The 19380-nt window shown below is 43.2% G+C and overlaps 1 protein-coding gene across 1 annotated transcript in view; it reads left to right on the plus strand.

Annotated features, from left to right (window-relative positions):
* The window catches only part of DOCK2 (dedicator of cytokinesis 2), a 462975-nt gene that overhangs the window by 159480 nt on the left and 284115 nt on the right, over positions 1-19380 (plus strand). Inside the window, exon 26 of the mRNA XM_018065716.1 lies at positions 13247-13395. Within this exon, the coding sequence (XP_017921205.1) occupies positions 13247-13395 (149 nt within the window). The remainder of the gene's footprint in view (positions 1-13246; positions 13396-19380) is intronic.

The raw sequence follows: 19380 nt of genomic DNA on the forward strand, positions 1-19380 counted from the left end.
GATTCACTGCCTAATTATATTTTCACCTCTCTAAGATACCCGAGAAGAATGTTTACAGTTGCTGAATCCCGACATCTCTGAATCATCTGTGTATGTTGAGCTGGGGAGACAGATTTTGGCCCTCAGGGTTCATAGAGCAGAGATGAAAGTCACAGCGGAGACAGGCTGGAGGAGAGTGAGGGATGACTCTGGTGTTGTAATTAGGCCTGCTTCTGGGACGGTAATGAGAGTGAATCATGAGGGGCTGCTTAAGACTGTGTTGGGGGACAAGCCTGGCAGAGTTGTAAAAGCCTTGTAATCTGATCTGCGATATGAAGTTGGTGGGTAGTTATTGATTTCCCGGTGGGTGGAATTACTCTTCTTCATGACCCAGCAGCTAGAGGAGGGAGGCTATGAGAGCCGCTTGCTATCAGACTAGAGCTGTGTGTGGCCGTTCTCCTGCGTGCCCAGCTGATGGAACCAGGTGGCCTCTGACACCTGCAAGTGCTGCCCACACCAAGCAGAAGGGAAACAGCTGAGCGGAGCTGGGCTGGCACTGCTCAGCTTTGCAAACTGGGTAAATGGTGGGTTTCAATTAGGGCTCTTCCCGAGTTGCTCAAAGGCTGGTGGGAGGGGACGAGAGCAGGGCAAGCCTTGACTACCTCAAGTTCCTCACGGTCCCCCAGGAGGGATGAGCTGAACTGAATTTGCCTTTCAGTCAATAGGAACTTGACCGAAGAAGGATGAGTTTCACCTTAAAGCCTGTGAAAAATCAAACAGGATTGAAGAGTCCATTAACCTACGCAGGTGACAAAGTAAGGGGCTGGCTCTGAGTGGAGTGAAATTCCAGGCAGACTTAGAAATGGGGTAACCGCACTGAGGATGGGACTGAGGCCCTGATATAGATACCTCCTGTGTTTAACCTTTCTCCCCAAAGAGAGGGCCTCCTGGATGTTCTCAGTTCTCTTTATTCTGCAGGTGGAAGCGGGATGCACCTGGGATGGAAGATCAGCAAACATGTCCCTAGTAGGGCTGTAAGGGGCCAGTCTCATCTTCATATGTTCATGTGTGACGTTTCTGGCTCTTGCTCCCTCTACCTTAGCCTCAGGGAGGAGAGGTCATACCTTCTTTGTATGGGCATTGCTTTTTATCCAAAGGCCTCTGTAGACCCTCCCTCAGTTCTGAGATGAGGTGTATACAGGTCAGTATAGGACTGGTACAGAACTCTGCTTAGTTGCTCAGTCATATCTGACTTTGTGCAACCCCATGGACTGTAGCCCGCCAGGCTCCTCTGTCCACGGCATTCTCCAGGCAAGAAGACTGCAGTGGGTTGCCATGTCCTCCTCCAGGGGGTCCTCCCAACCCAGGGGTCGGACCCAGTCTCCCCCATCGCAGGCGGATTCTTTACCAACTGAGCCACCAGGGAAGCCTGGTACTGAATTGGTACCTCTGAAAAGACCACAAGGGACGATGTTGTTGTTCAGTTCTTAAGTCGTGTCTGACTCCTGGTGACCTCGTGGAATGTAGCAAGCCAGACTCCTCTGTCCATCATCTCCCGGAGTTTGCTCAAATTCATGTTCTTTGAGTCAGTGAGGCTAACTAATCGTCTCATCCTCTGCCTTCCCCTTCTCATTCTGCCTTCAACTTTCTCAGCATCAGGGTCTTTTCCAATGAGTTGGCCCTTCATACCAGGTGGCCAAAGTATTGGAGATTCAGCTTTAGCAACAGTCCTTCCAATGAATATTCAGGGTTGATTTCCTTTAGGAATGACTGATGTGATCTCCTTGCAGTCCAAGGGACTCTCTAGAGCCTTCCACAGCACCAATTCAAAAGCATCAATTCTTCGGTGCTCAGCGTTCTTTATGGACCAACTCTCTCATCCATACATAACTGGTAGAAAAATCATAGCTTTGCCTATATAGTCCTGTGTTGGCAAAACGTTGTCTCTTTTTTAATACACTGTCCAGGTTTTTCATAGCTTTCCTTTTAAGGAGCAAGCGTCTTTTTAGTTTCATTGCTGCAGTCACCATCTGGAGTGATTTTGACTATACGTGTACATGAGAGATGGTGGTATACCACAACTACTGGAGACAATTTGAATTTAGAATGTGGGGTTTGTTCTGTCCTCAGCTTTGGGCTTCAGCTTCATTTCTGGGAAATTAATATGAATCTCATTGTTTGTCCTGTTACATAGACATGGTCACATAGTATGAGACATGGGAAGATGCAAGTCTAGCCCGGGTGCTACAGGAGCAGAGAACAGGTTACCCCAGTCAGAGTTGGGGTGTCAGAAATGTTGACATAGGGGATTTGACAACTAAGTTAAGACCTCAGAGGCAAGGAGGAGTTAGTCAGGTGAAGATGGATGGGACAAGTACATTCTGGGCAAAGAAAACAATGTGTGAAAACTGAGACACGGGAGGGGTGGTGAGGCTATGGTGGAGTGGCGTGGGATGGGGAGGGTGCAGGGGTGAATGATGTCTGCCCATTGTGGGCCTTCACCTCTGACGAAGCCTGTGTGAAACTCACCTGTGCATCCTCGGAGAGGCTCTACTGAAGCTCCTCAAGGAGGGGAGTCCCGTGGTCAGGTTTGAGTTTTGGGAAATTCCCGCTGCTGAGATTGGAAGAGGGGATCAGTTTGGGAGACTTGGAACAGAGCGTACAGGAAGTTGTCCCAGGGGTTAGATGGATTTGACTTCTCAGTGGAGAAGATGTTGGGGATAGAAGAAGAAATCCAGTCTGCTTGGTGGACTGTGTGCCTGGGAGTGTCTTTGCTCAGAGTGAGCACAGGAGAAGAAAGGGGCTCGTGGGGGAAGACAGCAAGTTCAGATGTTCTTAGGAGCATTTTTGTCTGGGGCTGCAGCTGTGGCTGTTATCACAGGTATATCTGTGGCCTGATGCACCTCAAGGTGGTTTTCCAAAGTGGACAAAGGATCCATTGATCCTTCCATGGAGCTGATAGCGGGGATTAGGAGACGATGAAAAAAGCCATCATATTTGAAGTGTCCCTGAGTTGTGAAATTATTGCAAAAACATATCACACTTCAAGAGACTTATGAATTCAGGCAATGGCACCTTCCGCCAAAGGATAAAACTTTCTCTGAAAAGGAAGAATTCAGAGCCCGAAACACTGCGTTTTTGTCTCTGCAAGTCACTTTGACAAAAGAAAACTCCTTTCTGTGACAATACAGAGTTGAGTAGCTCTGCAGGTTCCTAAGTGCCTGGTCTGAATTACAATTTGAACTTGTCATCACCTGACGGCAGACCTCCAGCCTTGTTTGGGCTGTTTCCCAGGCTGGGTTTGCAGGTCTCTGATGCTTATTGCCCCTTCATGTAAACATTGATTTAAGGCTCTGCAGTATTTATCTTTTAAATCATTTCTGTTTGTTTGCTTCACAATCAAGTCACAATTTAGAAATGCTGCTTCCTGAGGTTTTACAGACTAATATGATCTCACAGCTCCAATTACAAATGAGGAAATTTATTTCATCTCAAAACAGAGGAGCCAGACGTTTCTGAGAAATCATGGTTAACGAGAAAACAAAGTACTTTCTGAAAAGCAGGTCACACTATTAATGGCTTCCTCAGCTAAAATCTTGCTGACTCTCAGAACCAAGGGCCCTCATCCTGTGGGGATGCTGGGTCTGATAACCTGTAAAGTAGGTGATTTTCAGATTGAAAAACCACTGATTCTGTTGTGGCCTGGTCTGGAGCTCCCACAACTTCAGTGGCTCATAAACAAGGCAAACATCCGCTGTCTTTCCACCTAGCAAATATATCTTTCTTCCTGCCCCTTCCTTTCAAACTCTGTTTTATGAATCATAGAGTTTTGGATGAGGACTTAACCATCATTTTGTTAACCCTGCACCTGATACTTTGAATACCTACCTCTTCATCATTCCTTCTCAGAAACAGCTGTATGTGTGTTAGTTGCTCAGTCATGCCTGACTCTGCAGTCCCATGGACAGAAGAGCCTGGCAGGCTACTATCCATGACATTCTCTAGGCCTGAATACTGGAGTGGGTAGCCATTCCCTTCTCCAAGGGATCTTCCCAACCCAGGGACTGAACCTGGGCCTCCTGCGTTGCAGACAGATTCTTTATCATCTGAGCCACCAGGGAAGTCCTCAGGAGCAGCTAAGCTACCTACTTTTAAAATATTTCTAGGGATGGAGAACCCACTGTTGTATTTTTTCATGAAAATCTAATAATTTAGCTCCATTTTAAGTAGAATGTAAAGTCTGGTACTTCTCAAGAAGGTCTTCATTAACACCTAAAATCTTTCAATTGTCCCTTTCCCTTACACCCATATCTTTGTAAGGAGATGTGGCTGAAGTGTCTCAACCAGAATACCAGCAGAATGAGCTTTAAAAAATATTCTTGCTTTATTTATTTGGTGGTGCTGGGTCTTGGTGGTGGCACGTGAGACCTTTAGCTGTGGCATGTGCTATCTAGTTCCCTGACTGGGATCGAACCAGGGCCCCCTGCATTGGGAGCGCAGAATCCTAGCCACTGGACCACCAGGGAATTCCCAGAATGAATTTCGAAGGAAAAATCTGACCTTCACTACTTTGCTGCTCTGTTTTATGGCCAATGGCAGGTGCCATTCCAAGGAAGTAAAGGCATCAGTTTTTCTTGTCCACTTTAGTCTGCCTCTTATCTCTGCTGACTCTCTTGCTGTGATGGGCATTCTCTCCCACCCAAGAACAGAGCCTGGCACTTAGGGAACCTTCAGTAAACGGTAGACTGACTGACTAAGTGAAGTGAAGGAATGAGTTAATCAGTTGCCTCAATAGATTACCTCTTTGTCTACCTTTACAGATCTCCTTTCTGTGGATCCTGTGTGTGTGTGTTAGTCACTCAGTCATGTCTCACTCTTTGCGACCCCATGAACTGTAGCCCACCAGGTTCCTCTGCCTCTAGAATTTTTCAGGCAAGACTACTGGAGTAGGTTGCCTATTTCTCCTCCAAGGGACCCTCCTGACCCAGGGATCGAAACTATGTCTCCTGCGTTGGCATGTGGATTCCTTACCACTGAGCCACCTGGGAATTCCCACTTACAGATGTAGAGGTTTTAAATGATTTCAAATCTTGGATCACAAGAGTCTGTTGTTTTAGGCTTTAAAACGAAGTCTGGTTTTTTTATGCTTTAAACTCAAGACCATACATTTCCTTCTCCAGATCTTTCTTTAAGCTCTTGCCAAATCTTTAGTTTCGACAGAAAGTAAGAATGTTGTGTCAGAGGGTAGGAGTGCAGGGAGGTGGAACCCAGCAGTTTTACTCTCGTTTGCATCGCTTGGACTACTGCAGTAGCACATTCTCTGGTCTCTGCTCTCGGCCTTTTGCTCCTCCCGCTGCTCTTCATGCTGCAGTGGAATGTGTGTGTGCTAAGTTGCTTCAGTCTTGTCTGACTTTTTGTGACCCCATGGACTGTAGCCCTCAGGCTCCTCTGTCCATGGGATTCTCCAGTCAGGAGTACTGGAGTGGGTTGCCATGCCCTCCTCCAGAGGATCTTCCTGATCCAGGGATCAAACCTTCCTCTCCCACGTCTCCTGCATGGACAGGTAGGTTCTCTCCCACTAGTGCCACCTGGGAAGCCCACAGTGGCATGAGTCACCTTTAAAAGAAATATTCTTATGACTCCGTTTGCCCAGAGAACTGTGGAAGAACAAGATTTTCGTTGTTTTAAATTTCCTTTATTGCAATCTCTTTTTATTTTACAAGCAAAATAAGCTTTTCAAAAAGGAAGACTTTATAATCCTTACCTAATTTAATAAAATAAAGAGCAGTTCCTCTGGTGGGGTTTAATTTTGACATCAGTGAAGGGAGTTAATTTTCATGAAGTTGGTGAGGCCCATCTCCCAAAGACAAAGCGTTTGCAACTTCATATGAACTCAGTTTTACTTATAACATCATTCTTTTATTTTTAAAGAAGATTTCTAACCTGGGTATTGATAGCAAGGAAAGGTTACTATTTAATTCTTGTTGCTTATAATGACAATTATGTTTTGATCAGCGTTCAAACTTGGACACTAGGTAAATGCCATCTTGGGTCAATGACACACCATTTCTGTGGACCTTTATGTATGTATTTAGTAGCTGTGCCTCATGACATATGGGGTCTTAGTTCCTTACCCAGGGATGAAACCTGTACCCCTGCTTTGGTAGTGCAGATTCTTAACTACTGGACCACCAGGAAAGTCCCAATATAGCAAGCATTTTTACACATACAATTTCCTGCAACAAACAAAAGGTTTCAAAGTTACAAGTTAACGCCTTTTAGAAGGTAACTTTTAAAACGAATTGTTCCTGACTTTAGGGGAAATGCTTTCAATTTTTCACTGTTGAGGATAATGTTTGCTGTGGGTTTGTCATATATAGCTTTTATTATGTTGAGGTATTTTCCTTCTATTCCTGCTTTCTGAAGAGTTTTTATCATAAATGGATTTTGAATTTTGTCAAAGGCCTTCTCTGCATCTATTGAGATAATCATATGGCTTTTATTTTTCAATTTGTTAATGTGGTGAATTACATTGATTGATTTGCGGATATTGAAGAATCCTTGCATCCCTGGGATAAAGCCCACTTGGTCATGGTGTATGATCTTTTTAATGTGTTGTTGGATTCTGATTGCTAGAATTTTGTTGAGGATTTTTACATCTATGTTCATCAGTGATATTGGCCTGTAGTTTTCTCTTTTTTGTGGCGTCTTTGTCAGGTTTTGGTATTAGGGTGATGGTGGCCTCATAGAATGAGTTTGGAAGTTTACCTTCCTCTGCAATTTTCTGGAAGAGTTTCAGTAGGATAGGTGTTAGCTCTTCTCGAAATTTTTGGTAGAATTCAGCTGTGAAGCCGTCTGGACCTGGGCTTTTGTTTGCTGGAAGATTTCTGATTACAGTTTCAATTTCCATGCTTGTGATGGGTCTGTTAAGATTTTCTATTTCTTCCTGGTTCAGTTTTGGAAAGTTGTACTTTTCTAAGAATTTGTCCATTTCTTCCACGTTGTCCATTTTATTGGCATATAATTGCTGATAGTAGTCTCTTATGATCCTTTGTATTTCTGTGTTTTCTGTTGTGATCTCTCCATTTTCATTTCTAATTTTATTGATTTGATTTTTCTCTCTTTGTTTCTTGATGAGTCTAGCTAATGGTTTGTCAATTTTATTTATCCTTTCAAAGAACCAGCTTTTAGCTTTGTTGATTTTTGCTATGGTCTCTTTTGTTTCTTTTGCATTACTTTCACCGCTACTATTCAACATAGTTCTGGAAGTTTTGGCCACAGCAATCAGAGCAGAAAAGGAAATAAATGGAATCCAAATTGGAAAAGAAGTAAAACTCTCACTGTTTGCAGATGACATGATCCTCTACATAGAAAACCCTAAAGACTCCACCAGAAAATTACTAGAGCTAATCAATGAATATAGTAAAGTTGCAGGATATAAAATCAACACTCAGAAATCCCTTGCATTCCTATACACTAATAATGAGAAAGTAGAAAAAGAAATTAAGGAAACAATTCCATTCACCATTGCAATGAAAAGAATAAAATACTTAGGAATATACCTACCTAAAGAAACTAAAGACCTATATATAGAAAACTGTAAAACACTGATGAAAGAAATCAAAGAAGACACTAATAGATGGAGAAATATACCATGTTCATGGATCGGAAGAATCAATATAGTGAAAATGAGTATACTACCCAAAGCAATCTACAGATTCAATGCAATCCCTATCAAGCTACCAGAGGTATTTTTCACAGATCTAGAACAAATAATTTCAAGATTTGTATGGAAATACAAAAAACCTCGAATAGCCAAAGCAATCTTGAGAAAGAAGAATGGAACTGGACGAATCAACTTGCCTGACTTCAGGCTCTATTACAAAGCCACAGTCATGAAGACAGTATGGTACTGGCACAAAGACAGAAATATAGATCAATGGAACAAAATAGGAAGCCCAGAGATAAATCCACACACCTATGGACACCTTATCTTCGACAAAGGAGGCAAGAATATACAATGGAGTAAAGACAATCTCTTTAACAAGTGGTGCTGGGAAAACTGGTCAACCACTTGTAAAAGAATGAAACTAGATCACTTTCTAACACCACACACAAAAATAAACTCAAAATGGGTTAAAGATCTAAACGTAAGACCAGAAACTATAAAACTCCTAGAGGAGAACATAGGCAAAACACTCTCCGACATAAATCACAGCAGGATCCTCTATGATCCACCTTCCAGAATTCTGGAAATAAAAGCAAAAATAAACAAATGGGATCTAATTAAAATTAAAAGCTTCTGCACAACAAAGGAAACTATAAGTAAGGTGAAAAGACAGCCTTCTGAATGGGAGAAAACAATAGCAAATGAAGCAACTGACAAACAACTAATCTCAAAAATATACAAGCAACTTATGCAGCTCAACTCCAGAAAAATAAACGACCCAATCAAAAAATGGGCCAAAGAACTAAATAGGCATTTCTCCAAAGAAGACATATGGATGGCTAACAAACACATGAAAAGATGCTCAGCATCACTCATTATCAGAGAAATGCAAATCAAGACCACAATGAGGTACCATTTCACAGCAGTCAGAATGGCTGCGATCCAAAAGTCTACAAGCAATAAATGCTGGAGAGGGTGTGGAGAAAAGGGAACCCTCTTACACTGTTGGTAGGAATGCAAACTAGTACAGCCACTATGGAAAACAGTGTGGAGATTCCTTAACAAACTGCAAATAGAACTGCCTTATGACCCAGCAATCCCACTGCTGGGCATACACACCAAGGAAACCAGAATTGAAAGAGACACATGTACCCCAATGGTCATCGCAGCACTGTTTATAATAGCCAGGACATGGAAGCAACCTAGATGTCCATCAGCAGATGAATGGATAAGAAAGCTGTGGTACATATACACAATGGAGTATTACTCAGCCATTACAAAGAATACATTTGAATCAGTTCTAATGAGATGGATGAAACTGGAGCCGATTATACAGAGTGAAGTAAGCCAGAAAGAAAAACACCAATACAGTATACTAACACATATATATGGAATTTAGAAAGATGACAATGATAACCCTGTATGTGAGACAGCAAAAGAGACACAGATGTATAGAACGGACTTTTGGACTCTGAGGGAGAGGGAGAGGGTGGGATGATTTGGGAGAATGGCATTGAAACATGTATACTATCATGTAAGAAACGAAGTGCCAGTCTATGTTCGATACAGGATACAGAATGCTTGGGGCTGGTGCATGGGGATGATCCAGAGAGATGATATGGGGTGGGAGATGGGAGGGGGATTCAGGATTGGGAGCTTGTATACACCCGTGGTGGATTCATGTCAATGTATGGCAAAACCAATACAGTATTGTAAAGTAAAATAAAGTAAAAAAACAAACAAACAAACAAAAACGAATTGTTAAGTAAATGTTGCAGGAAATTTCTTTAGCTATTTTAATAAAGAGACTTGGACAAAATTTCACCTTTATGGTGACAAGATATGGGATAAGCAAAGATTTAACTTAAATTTTATGGTAATTAGTATGTAGATATTATACAGTCTTTTTTCTTATCTCTCTAAACAAAGGATAATGGCTAACTCAACACCTTGTATTCTCAAAAGTCCTTAGGCCAACCATTTCTTAAGTCCAAATAAAATACCATTAACCTGTAACCCTTGATTACACCTATAGTGCTGAACAAAGCTGAATCAAAATTTTGTTGCATGTAATTTTCTTTTTCCATAGAACTATAACCTTATACGTACCACTGAATTTAAGAATTTTATTTTCAGTGTTATCTTCTGTTATTCTGGGGCTTCCCTTGTGGCTCAGGTGGTAAAGAATTGGCCTGTAATGCAGGAGTCCTGGGCTCCATCCCTGGGTCCAGAAGATCCCCTGGAGAAAGGAGTGGCTACCCACTCCAGTATCCTTGCCTGTAGAATTCCATGGACACAGGATCCTGGCAAGCCATAGTCTATGGGGTCGCTAGAGTCAGACACAGCTGAGTGACTAACAGAAACTATAACTTTATGCCTACCATTGAATTTAAGAACTTTCCTTTTCAGTATTATCTGCTATTATTCTACTTCCAAGAGACTATTCTACTTACCCAGGTCCATGTATTCTATTATTTATTTTTAAAATTTTTATTGAAGCATAGTTGATTTACAGTGTTGTGCCAATCTCTGCTGTACAGCAAAGTGATTCAATTATATACATACATTCTTTTTAATATTCTTTTCTATTATGGGTTATCACACGATATCAAATATAGTTCCTTGTGCTTTATAGTAGAACTTTGTTGTTTATCTGTCCTACATATAATAGCTTATTCAACACATCTGCTACAGAACCGCAAGTCTGTTCTCTATGTCTGTGTTCTGTGGATATGTTCATTTGTGCCGTATTTCAGATTCCACTTGTAAATGATGTCATATGGTATTTGCCTTTCTCTGTCCGACTTACTTCTGTTAGTATGATGCTCTCTAGTTGCATCCATGTCGCTACAAATGGCACTGTTTTCTGCTTTTATATGTTTGAGTAATATCCCATTGTATGTGTGTACCATATCTTGGTCCAGGTACTCTAAATCACTCTCTGTTCTCTAAATCTGCACTCTACCAAAGACAATATTTCTCAGCGGTGACCATTTCAAATGACACTTCTTTCATTCATTCCACCAAGATTAACTGAATAGCTACTATTATCCAGATACTGTGTTGGACACTTGAGATTTAATTTGGCTGTCATGAAGCTTACACTTTGGTTGGATGAATGGGCATTAGTTAATTACACTGGTTAGAATTTAATTACAAACTGATTTTGGTGCTCTGAAGGAGGGGATGTGATTCTGTCAGAGCCTATGAAGTGTCTATGTACCTTCCAGCCATAGATTATTTCTCTCTTCTGAAGCCCTCACAGCATTTGATAACTCTGCCAGTTGAAATCTTTGGCTGTGAGCAACATAAACCTATTCTAGTAAATTTAAGTAAAAATAAGTGCATTTGGATAATAAGGACTAGTCCAAGAATAAGAAGAAAAGCTGGGGAACCAGTCTTCAAAGAGGGGAGACTCAGAGTAGCCCTGGGAGAGGAGGCAGCATCTACCAATGGGCAGCCTTCCCGGGGCGCTCCTGTGCAGACAGGTGAACTCCTGGAGAGATAATACCCTCTGTCTGGTGGCTAAGAGCACAGGCTCTGCAGTCAGACAGGGGCCACCACCTACTATCTGTGCAGACTGGGACACATCCCTCTGTTTCCTCATCAGCACAAGGGGAGAAATGACAATATCTATCTGCCTCCTATAGTCATTGGGAACGTTAATGGAGGTAATTCGAGCAAGACACTTAAAATACACCTGGCACCTTGTAGGCACTCAGTATGTTAGCAGTGTCAGCAGTTAATATTTTTAAATTTTCCTCAAGGTTCAAATGAAGGGGATATCCTAAATAGGGTCCCTTGCTCCTTGGAAGAAAAGCTATGACCAACCTAGACAATATATTAAAAAGCAGAGACATTACTTTGCCAACAAAGGTCCATCTAGTCAAAGCTATGGTTTTTCCAGTAGTCATGGATGGATGTGAGAGTTGGACTATAAAGAAAGCCGAGCACCAAAGAATTGATGCATTTGAACTATGGTGTTGGAGAAGACTCTTCAAAGTCCCTTGAACTGCAAGGAGATCCAATCAGTCCATCCTAAAGGAAATCAGTCCTGAATATTCATTGGAAGGACTGATGCTGAAGCTGAAACTCCAAATCTTTGGCCACCTGATGTGAAGAACTGACTCGTTGGAAAAGCCCCTGATACTAGGAAAGACTGAACGCAGGAGGAGAAGGGGACAACAGAGGATGAGATGGTTGGGCGTCATCACCAACTTGGTGGACATGAGTTTGAGTGAACTCCAGGAGTTGGTGATGGACAGGGAGGCCTAGCGTGCTGCAGTCCATGGGGTCGCAAAGTCAGACATGACTGAGCAACTGAACTGAACTGACCTGAACCTGACCCTTGTCCAGAGGAAGGCAGGGAGCCTTGTGACAATATCTCTCGGACCATATTCCATCACAGATGGGCTCCCCAGGGTGAGACCAGGGTGCTGTGCCAGAAGGTGTAGACCCCGGGCGGACAGAACGAGACGGTGTCTCCTTCCCCCTGCCTTTACCTTGCTCTGTCTGCTGCCTCTGCTCTTTGTGTTGTTGCTGACTCCCCCTGTCAGGTTTTAAGTGTCTAATGGGCGAGAACCATATATTATCCCTGTACATCCAGAAATACAGCACCTTCCACATCAGAGATATTCACCTCTTATTTGCTGCATTGAATTGAAATAAAATCGGTGCTTATGAGTCACATTTTAGTGCTAGAAGCATCTAGGTGGGGATGATTTGAAATGGTTTTGAATTTTTCAGTTCCCTCAAGGTTTGCTGGTTTTAAGAGAAATATAGAAAGAAAGCTGTGTAGGATTTCAGAACCTTCCAGATATTTCCTGAGACAGCAGTGCCAAGAGAGTTACCCTTCTTTGCAAAGGTTTTAATTTATTTAAAATGAAAGCCATGGTGTATAAGGAAGTGGGGAGTAATTCTTTATTTTTTTCTTTTTATACTATTTATGCTAGTGAAAAATGTCTATCAATAGGCGTATGACAAATGAACAGACGTATCCATACTGTAAAACAGCTGCAAAATCTTAATGTTGATCCCTATATATAATAACATAGAAAGAGCTCCAAAAACCATTGGTGACTAAAACAATATCAAAGTACAGAACAATACATACAGTATAGTCCTCTTTTATAAAAAGGAAACAAAACAAAAATGATGCTATGTTTTTATACTGATATATGCATATGTAAAACATAAAAAAATGATCTTCAAGGATTATCATCATATATGACGATATGCATATGCAATATAAAACATATGCAATATGCTTTACTTAAATGAAAAGCCAAATCAAAAAGGTGCTACGTATTTTATACCAGTGTACACCCACATATACACACATACATTTTTATATGTATATACACTTACATGTGTATAGAATACAATAACTGGTTGGTTGCCTCTTGAGAGTGGGAGTTGGGAGAAGGGCCAGAATTGGAAATAATTTTCTAAGAAAATAGTAACCTAATTTCTAACATTTACATTTCTACAAGAAGGATGTATTCATGAATCGTTTATGTAATGAAACATTATCGAGAAAAGAAAGGAAACTAAAACAAACAAACGCGCTCATATGCCTCTGAACGGCCTTCGTTCCAGAATGCCGGGACATCCTGCTTCCTGTCATCACCAAGGAACTGAAGGAGCTGCTGGAGCAGAAGGATGACCTGCAACACCAGGTCCAGGAGAAGAAGTACTGTGTCGAATTGCTCAACAGCATTTTGGAGGTCCTCAGCTGTCAGGACGCGGTGAGTCTTCAGGATGATGTAGGTGTCCTGAACTCAGACTAGCGCTCAGTTGATTAAGTTCTAAAATATTGATGCTGATGAATAGCAGTTGAAGTCTAAAGATAAAAGTCAATGGCTTGCTCAGCGGGCTTACTTTTCCAGTGACTAACTCCCCATCTGTTAAAGACAGCTTGGGGACTAGAGCTAAGCGTGTAGCATTTTGTCACTGTATTTCTTGTTGAATAGGCTTTCTTAGGGTGTGGGTATGGATATATTGCAGCCTTTTTAGATGAATTGTTCATTTGTTAAAACCCTGACTTGTAGGGATGGAAATGAGGAAATTTTTCTATGCCTACATAGCCAAGAAAACTCACTTACCTGATTTCTGGGCTAATTTTCCTTGGTTTTCCTTCTTTAGTTACCTCCCACAGTGGTGAGATGGTTAAGACTCTTTATGGATGAACAGAATGCTCAGGCCTAGACCCTAGAGGTAGGCTGAGGAGTAAGATGGGCTAGGGAGATGGCCCTGGCAGTGAAGCCAGTGTATAGTGGTTGACGTCATTCAGAGACTAGGCAAACTCGAGCCCAAAGGAAAGTCTTGGTGGGAGTAAGTAGAGGGCTTCCAAAGGGCAGAGTCTGCAGAAGACAATGAGGAAGATGGAGTGTGGTAACAGTAAAGGCTGAGTGAAAGTGAAAGTGAAATTGAGGTCGCTCAGTTGTGTCAGACTCTTTGCGACCTCGTGGACTGCAGCCCACCAGGCTCCTCCATCCGTGGGACTCTGCAGGCAAGAATACTGGAGTGGGTTGCCATTTTCTTCTCCAGGGGATCTTCCTGACCCAGGGATTGAACCTGGGTCTCCTGCATTGTGGGCAGACGCTTTAACCTCTGAGCCACCAGGGAAGCAGTGATTAAACACAGGACTAGAATTCTTGAGACTTGAAGATGGGGATAAACAGTCTTGGTTTGACTCAGGTTCGTTTGCAACCTTACTTCATCCCTGAATAATGTCCAGGAGTGTCTCTCCCTAGATGGGCTGCTCTCAGAGCACCAGGTAGACCCAGACAGGCAGTAAGTCTTCCCTGAGTGTTGGTGTGACCATCTTCTCTCCTCCCTTCAGGTTCACTGAGAAGGGCTTTCTAGATGAATTGGATCTGTGATTGACTATATTAGAAAACTGCAAAACAATATTTTTTCCTGTTCATATCCAGCAGTCAACCATAATTATCAGTTTCCTAGTATGGCTCTCTTCTGTCTTGTCTTTTCCACTTCTACCATCCTGGTTGTTTTTTCTTGTCTCATTTCTGGGTAAATGAGGTATGTAGCTAGCTTCATTCATTCATTCATTTGTACATATGATGTACTAGGTATATGCCAGGCATGTCTTTTTTCCTAAGAAAATACTTATAAATATATAAAGAAAAAGTGACAATATAATACAAAGAGTAAAATCTAGATGCATCCTAGGAACTGGAAGTACACAGACTGTGTGTGTGTAAACATTTTTGTCAAGGAAGCCTTCTCAAGAGAAGGAAAGCTTCAACTTCACTATTCAAAGTGAATAATTAAATAGTGATCACCATTGCTACTTTATTTGCTGTTCTATAAGTACTTGCTAAATGCAGTCCAAGCCTTCTTTCTTCACACATTGATCACTGCTAAAGATTATCATTCTCATTTTACAAATGGAAACCTGAAATTCACAGACTTAAAGTTCAAGGACAGACAGCAAATAAATAGAAGGCTGAAAATTCGAACCCAGGTTGTCAGACTCCAAAGTCTGCATAATTATAGACACTGAGGATACAAAAGCATGGTCTTTTCCTTCTTGTATTTTCCTATCCTGTCTTTTTTGTGGGGGGAGTGAGTATAATGCCCCAAAGCTTGGGTACCTATAATTCACTCTGTGAGAATGTTATGATGACAGTGTTGTTTTCATCAGCATGTTCACTAGCCTGCTGTTGAACTGGTTCCAGTCTTTGCTATTTGATCTTTAAAAAAGAATTTAGGGAATGTTTGCTCTTACTCTCACAATGTAAAAAACATAACGATTGGCCCACTATATCTCCAGAAATTTCCCAAAGAATATGGCTTCTTCCTGTTGAAAAAAAGTTTCCAATGTTTCTTATATTGTAGTGCTCAGGTCCCTTTTCATAGGGAAAAATTCCAGATACTTGGGCTTACGCTAGTGTACCCCCATTTGAGGACACACTTATCATGTGTTCTGTCAATTTCCTGATTTGGGTAAAGGGATGGTCCCAGTTCACAAATCAGATGTTAAGCAGCAATGCTAGGCTCTGCCTGAGCCAAGGGAGTGGGCCCCTAGAATTCTATGCTGACAAGTTGTCATCATTTTGTACATTGGGTAACACCAGACACTGGTGAGAAGAGGCCACTCTCTCACACACCCCAAGTTCTTGGGACTTCAAAGCCAACAAGTGCATGGGAGGCCCAGAGCCCCGTGGGGCCTGCGGCGGCTGGACTTGAGGTGTGCGGGAGGCCCAGGGCCCCTGTGGGGCCTGTGGCAGCTGGACTTGAGGTGTGCGGGAGGCCCAGAGCCCCGTGGGGCCTGCGGCGGCTGGACTTGAGGTGTGCGGGAGGCCCAGGGCCCCTGTGGGGCCTGTGGCAGCTGGACTTGAGGTGTGTGGGAGGCACAGGGCCACTGCCCAGTGCCTCTGAGCGTGCTGGTTTGGTAATGACTTCTGAACACGGGGCTAAACCACCTCTTTCCCAGGATGAGCAGCTGTCTTTGCTGGTGAGTGGGTGAACAGTATTGCGACCATTGGGTTTGGTACAGTGTTGGCACCGTGTGCGAGCTTCACATCCAACTTCTCCAGCTCATGAAGATAGAAATCTCTCCTTCCTCTTCTCAAAAGCATTTTCTTCCATGAAGAAGATCCATTATTAGTTTGAGTTAAACCAAAAATCAGAAGTCCCAAAGTATCTAATCTAAATCTCTCTTATTCCAGGATATGGAAGCTCTCAACTCTGGCTACACATTACATGACAGGAGAAGCTTTTTAAAAAGTGGTTGTGCCTAGGTCCCAGTCCTAGTCGTTGTGCTTCGATTGACTGGCGTTGGCCAGAGTATCGCTCATGGGGTGATGATAATAGGCCGCTAGGGTGCAGGACCGCAGCTTTAGTGCAAAAGGTCTTAGACGTGAGCGTACATCCCAGTGACCTGGAGGAGCTGTGGAAACAGGGTTCTGATCGTTAGGTTTGGAGGATGGGGCTGATCTTGGGTCGCCTCAGGCTGCAGCAGCTTGAAGCAGGTTTTGGTTCTGAGCCAGAGGGTGAGGTTGGTCCACGGCAGTGAAAGTACTGAATCCTAGCCGCTAGGCCAGTGGCCAGTGACAAGGCCCTGGTCCTTTGGCTTTGCAGAAAAGAATTCCCACAAAGACGGAAAGCAGTGAAACAAGTAAAGTGTTGATTAGGAGGAAAGGAATATAGACCATGTGGACAGATGCAGGCAGACCAGTGGAGACAGTCACTCCCTTGTGGTGTTTAAAATCGCTTACATGGGGAGTTTCTTCCAGGTTTCCGTTGGTCAATCATTTTGATTTGCCTGTTTCTGAGCCCTTATTTGGTTTGTCTCAGGGTCCTCTCGTGTGTGTGTGTGTGTGTGTGTGTGTGTGTGTGTGTGAGTGTGAGAGTGAGAGTGTGCATCTCTCAGCCGAGATGGATTCCAGTGGAGAGGCCTGTTGGTAGCGTAGCATCACTCTTCCTTTGACCTCCAAGGAACTTTGTAGTTGGGAAGGTCTCCTTGACTTTGAGAATGAGAACTATGAGGTCTCTTGTCTGGGCAGGGCCCCGCCTCCTCTCTCGATTGTTGTTGCCCTGTTGTTGCTGTTGTTGGCTTGTTCAGTTGTGTCCAGCGTTTTGTGACCCCGTGGACTGTAGCCCGCCAGGCCACCGAATTTCCCAGGCAAGAATACTGGAGTGGGTTGCCATTTCCTTCTCCAAGGGATCTTCCTGACCCGAGGATGGAAACCTGTGTCTCCTGCCTTGGCAGGCAGATTCTTAACCACTGAGCCATTGGGGAAGCCCTGCCTTCCCTGCCTCGATTATCCTGCTGTTGGTATTTTGGAGTTTGTGTCTGCAGGGAATGGGCTCCAGTTGCTCACTTGGTGGGGGTGGGAGGCATCTACCTCCTGCCTCAAGGCCTGATTTTTTATTTTTCTAACAAATGCCCAGATGGTATGGATACTGCTGGTGCAAGGGCTACACTGTGAGAGCCACTGCTCCAATGTGACCTAATTTTCTTTTTTTTTAATCTTCACGATTCTCCAGTAATGGAAGAACAGCTGGGCTCATCCTCAGTTCTTTACCTTCTTAATTGAAGAGCCCTTTCCAGTCTATAAACCATCTCCTCTTCCAGTATGGCATTTAATAAACCGTAAAGTGGCAGTCTTCAAACACCTTCATTTGTGCTCATCAGCTCATTTTTATGTGGTAGTGGGGACATGGTCTGTGTGAAACTCTGACTTTGAAAATCCAAACCATCAGACGTGCTTTTGGTTTCTTCAGGCACCAACTTCTCAAAATTGGAAATTTGGAAGAAAAAAACCGAAAAACAAGAAAGACTCCTAGGGTAAATGCCCTGGATTTTTCTTCTGGTTGCTTGGATCCTCTGCATTGATAACACCATAGCCATCTATTTTTAAACTGACTTTCTCTTGGCACCATGGAATAGCCTGTCTCTCCAGCTCAAGCATGGGCTATACCTACCTCCTGAACCATTGCCAAGGGGGCAGAGCCACGTGTGGAAATTTAGTAATTATAGTGCAGGTTGCCGAGCTTCCTTTTTGAGGGACCTTGTGTGTTTGAGGAATGGGAAAGAATGCTTGTCTTCAATAGGTTGTCATTATTTGTGTAATTACAGCCCGACACAGCAGGCCTGGCCTGAAGAAGCTATGTTTACCACCTTCTTCATTGTAACCTTGGGTGGCTTATGAGTTGGGAAGGTTTGTCTGCCTAAGCTTAAGTCTTGATAGATATATATATATATATCTTTTCTAATCAATTTTTGACTGTGCTGGGTCTTCGTTGCATGCTGGCTTTCTGGAGTTGCGGCAAGCGTGTTCTACTCTTATTTTAATGCGCGCACGTCCCATTGCAGTGGCTTCTCTTTTTGCAGAGCACAGGCTCTAGGGTTCATAGACTCAGTAGTTGCAGCAAGTGGGCTTAGGAGTTGTGGCACACGAGCTTAGTTGTCCCATGGCATGTGGGATCTTCCGAGACCAGGGTCAAACCCATGTCTGCGACGTTGGCAGGCAGATGGCCCACCGTGGAAGTCCCTTGATATTTCCTAATGGTCCTGTTACATTCCCTCACTCAGCTTGCTTAAGTTGCACTTTAACATAGGAGAGGGACAGGCTCAGGTGAAGGGGGAAAGGCCTGACTTCTGCCTTACGTCCTGTATTAACTCCTTTCCTCCCCTCCACCTGAGCAAGCTTATTTGTCAACTTAGGTTACTTTGAAAGACGGTTTCAAACTGGCTTCATTCTATGCTTTGCCGGCTGCCAAGTAACTCATAAAATTCAATCTTGTGCCAGACCTGGAGGAGCTGGCTTCCCCCCCGCCCCCACTTAAATCAGGCTTTTCATTTGTATGTTTCATTTCTCCGACAGACAGGAGAGTCGTCACGTTGTACCCTGCGTAGCGATCACAAAGTGGGTAAAGATGACTCCTGATTCTGAAGAGGGGGTCGTGTTGTGTGTATCTGCATCGTGAAGGTAGAGAACCTGCAGAATCAGCTTGAAAACAAAACAAAAACAAAGCCTTTTGAGTCCATTGACTAAACCTGAGGAGTTTTACCAAGGCCCTCTGATAGTCATGATTGGTTCGGGGTTTATGCTATCTTTATTCATCAGCTTAGCCACTGGTAGAGAGGGTTTTTGCTCATGCTTGAAATGTCCTTTCCTATTCCTGTTCTTTTTATGTAAGCAAACTCCCAAACTCCTCTTAGGTTCAGCTCGGGTAATACTTCCTGCCTGCAGTCTCACTTC

Source organism: Capra hircus, chromosome 20 (genome assembly GCF_001704415.2).
Source record: "Capra hircus breed San Clemente chromosome 20, ASM170441v1, whole genome shotgun sequence".
NCBI classification, from domain to species: Eukaryota; Metazoa; Chordata; class Mammalia; order Artiodactyla; family Bovidae; genus Capra; species Capra hircus.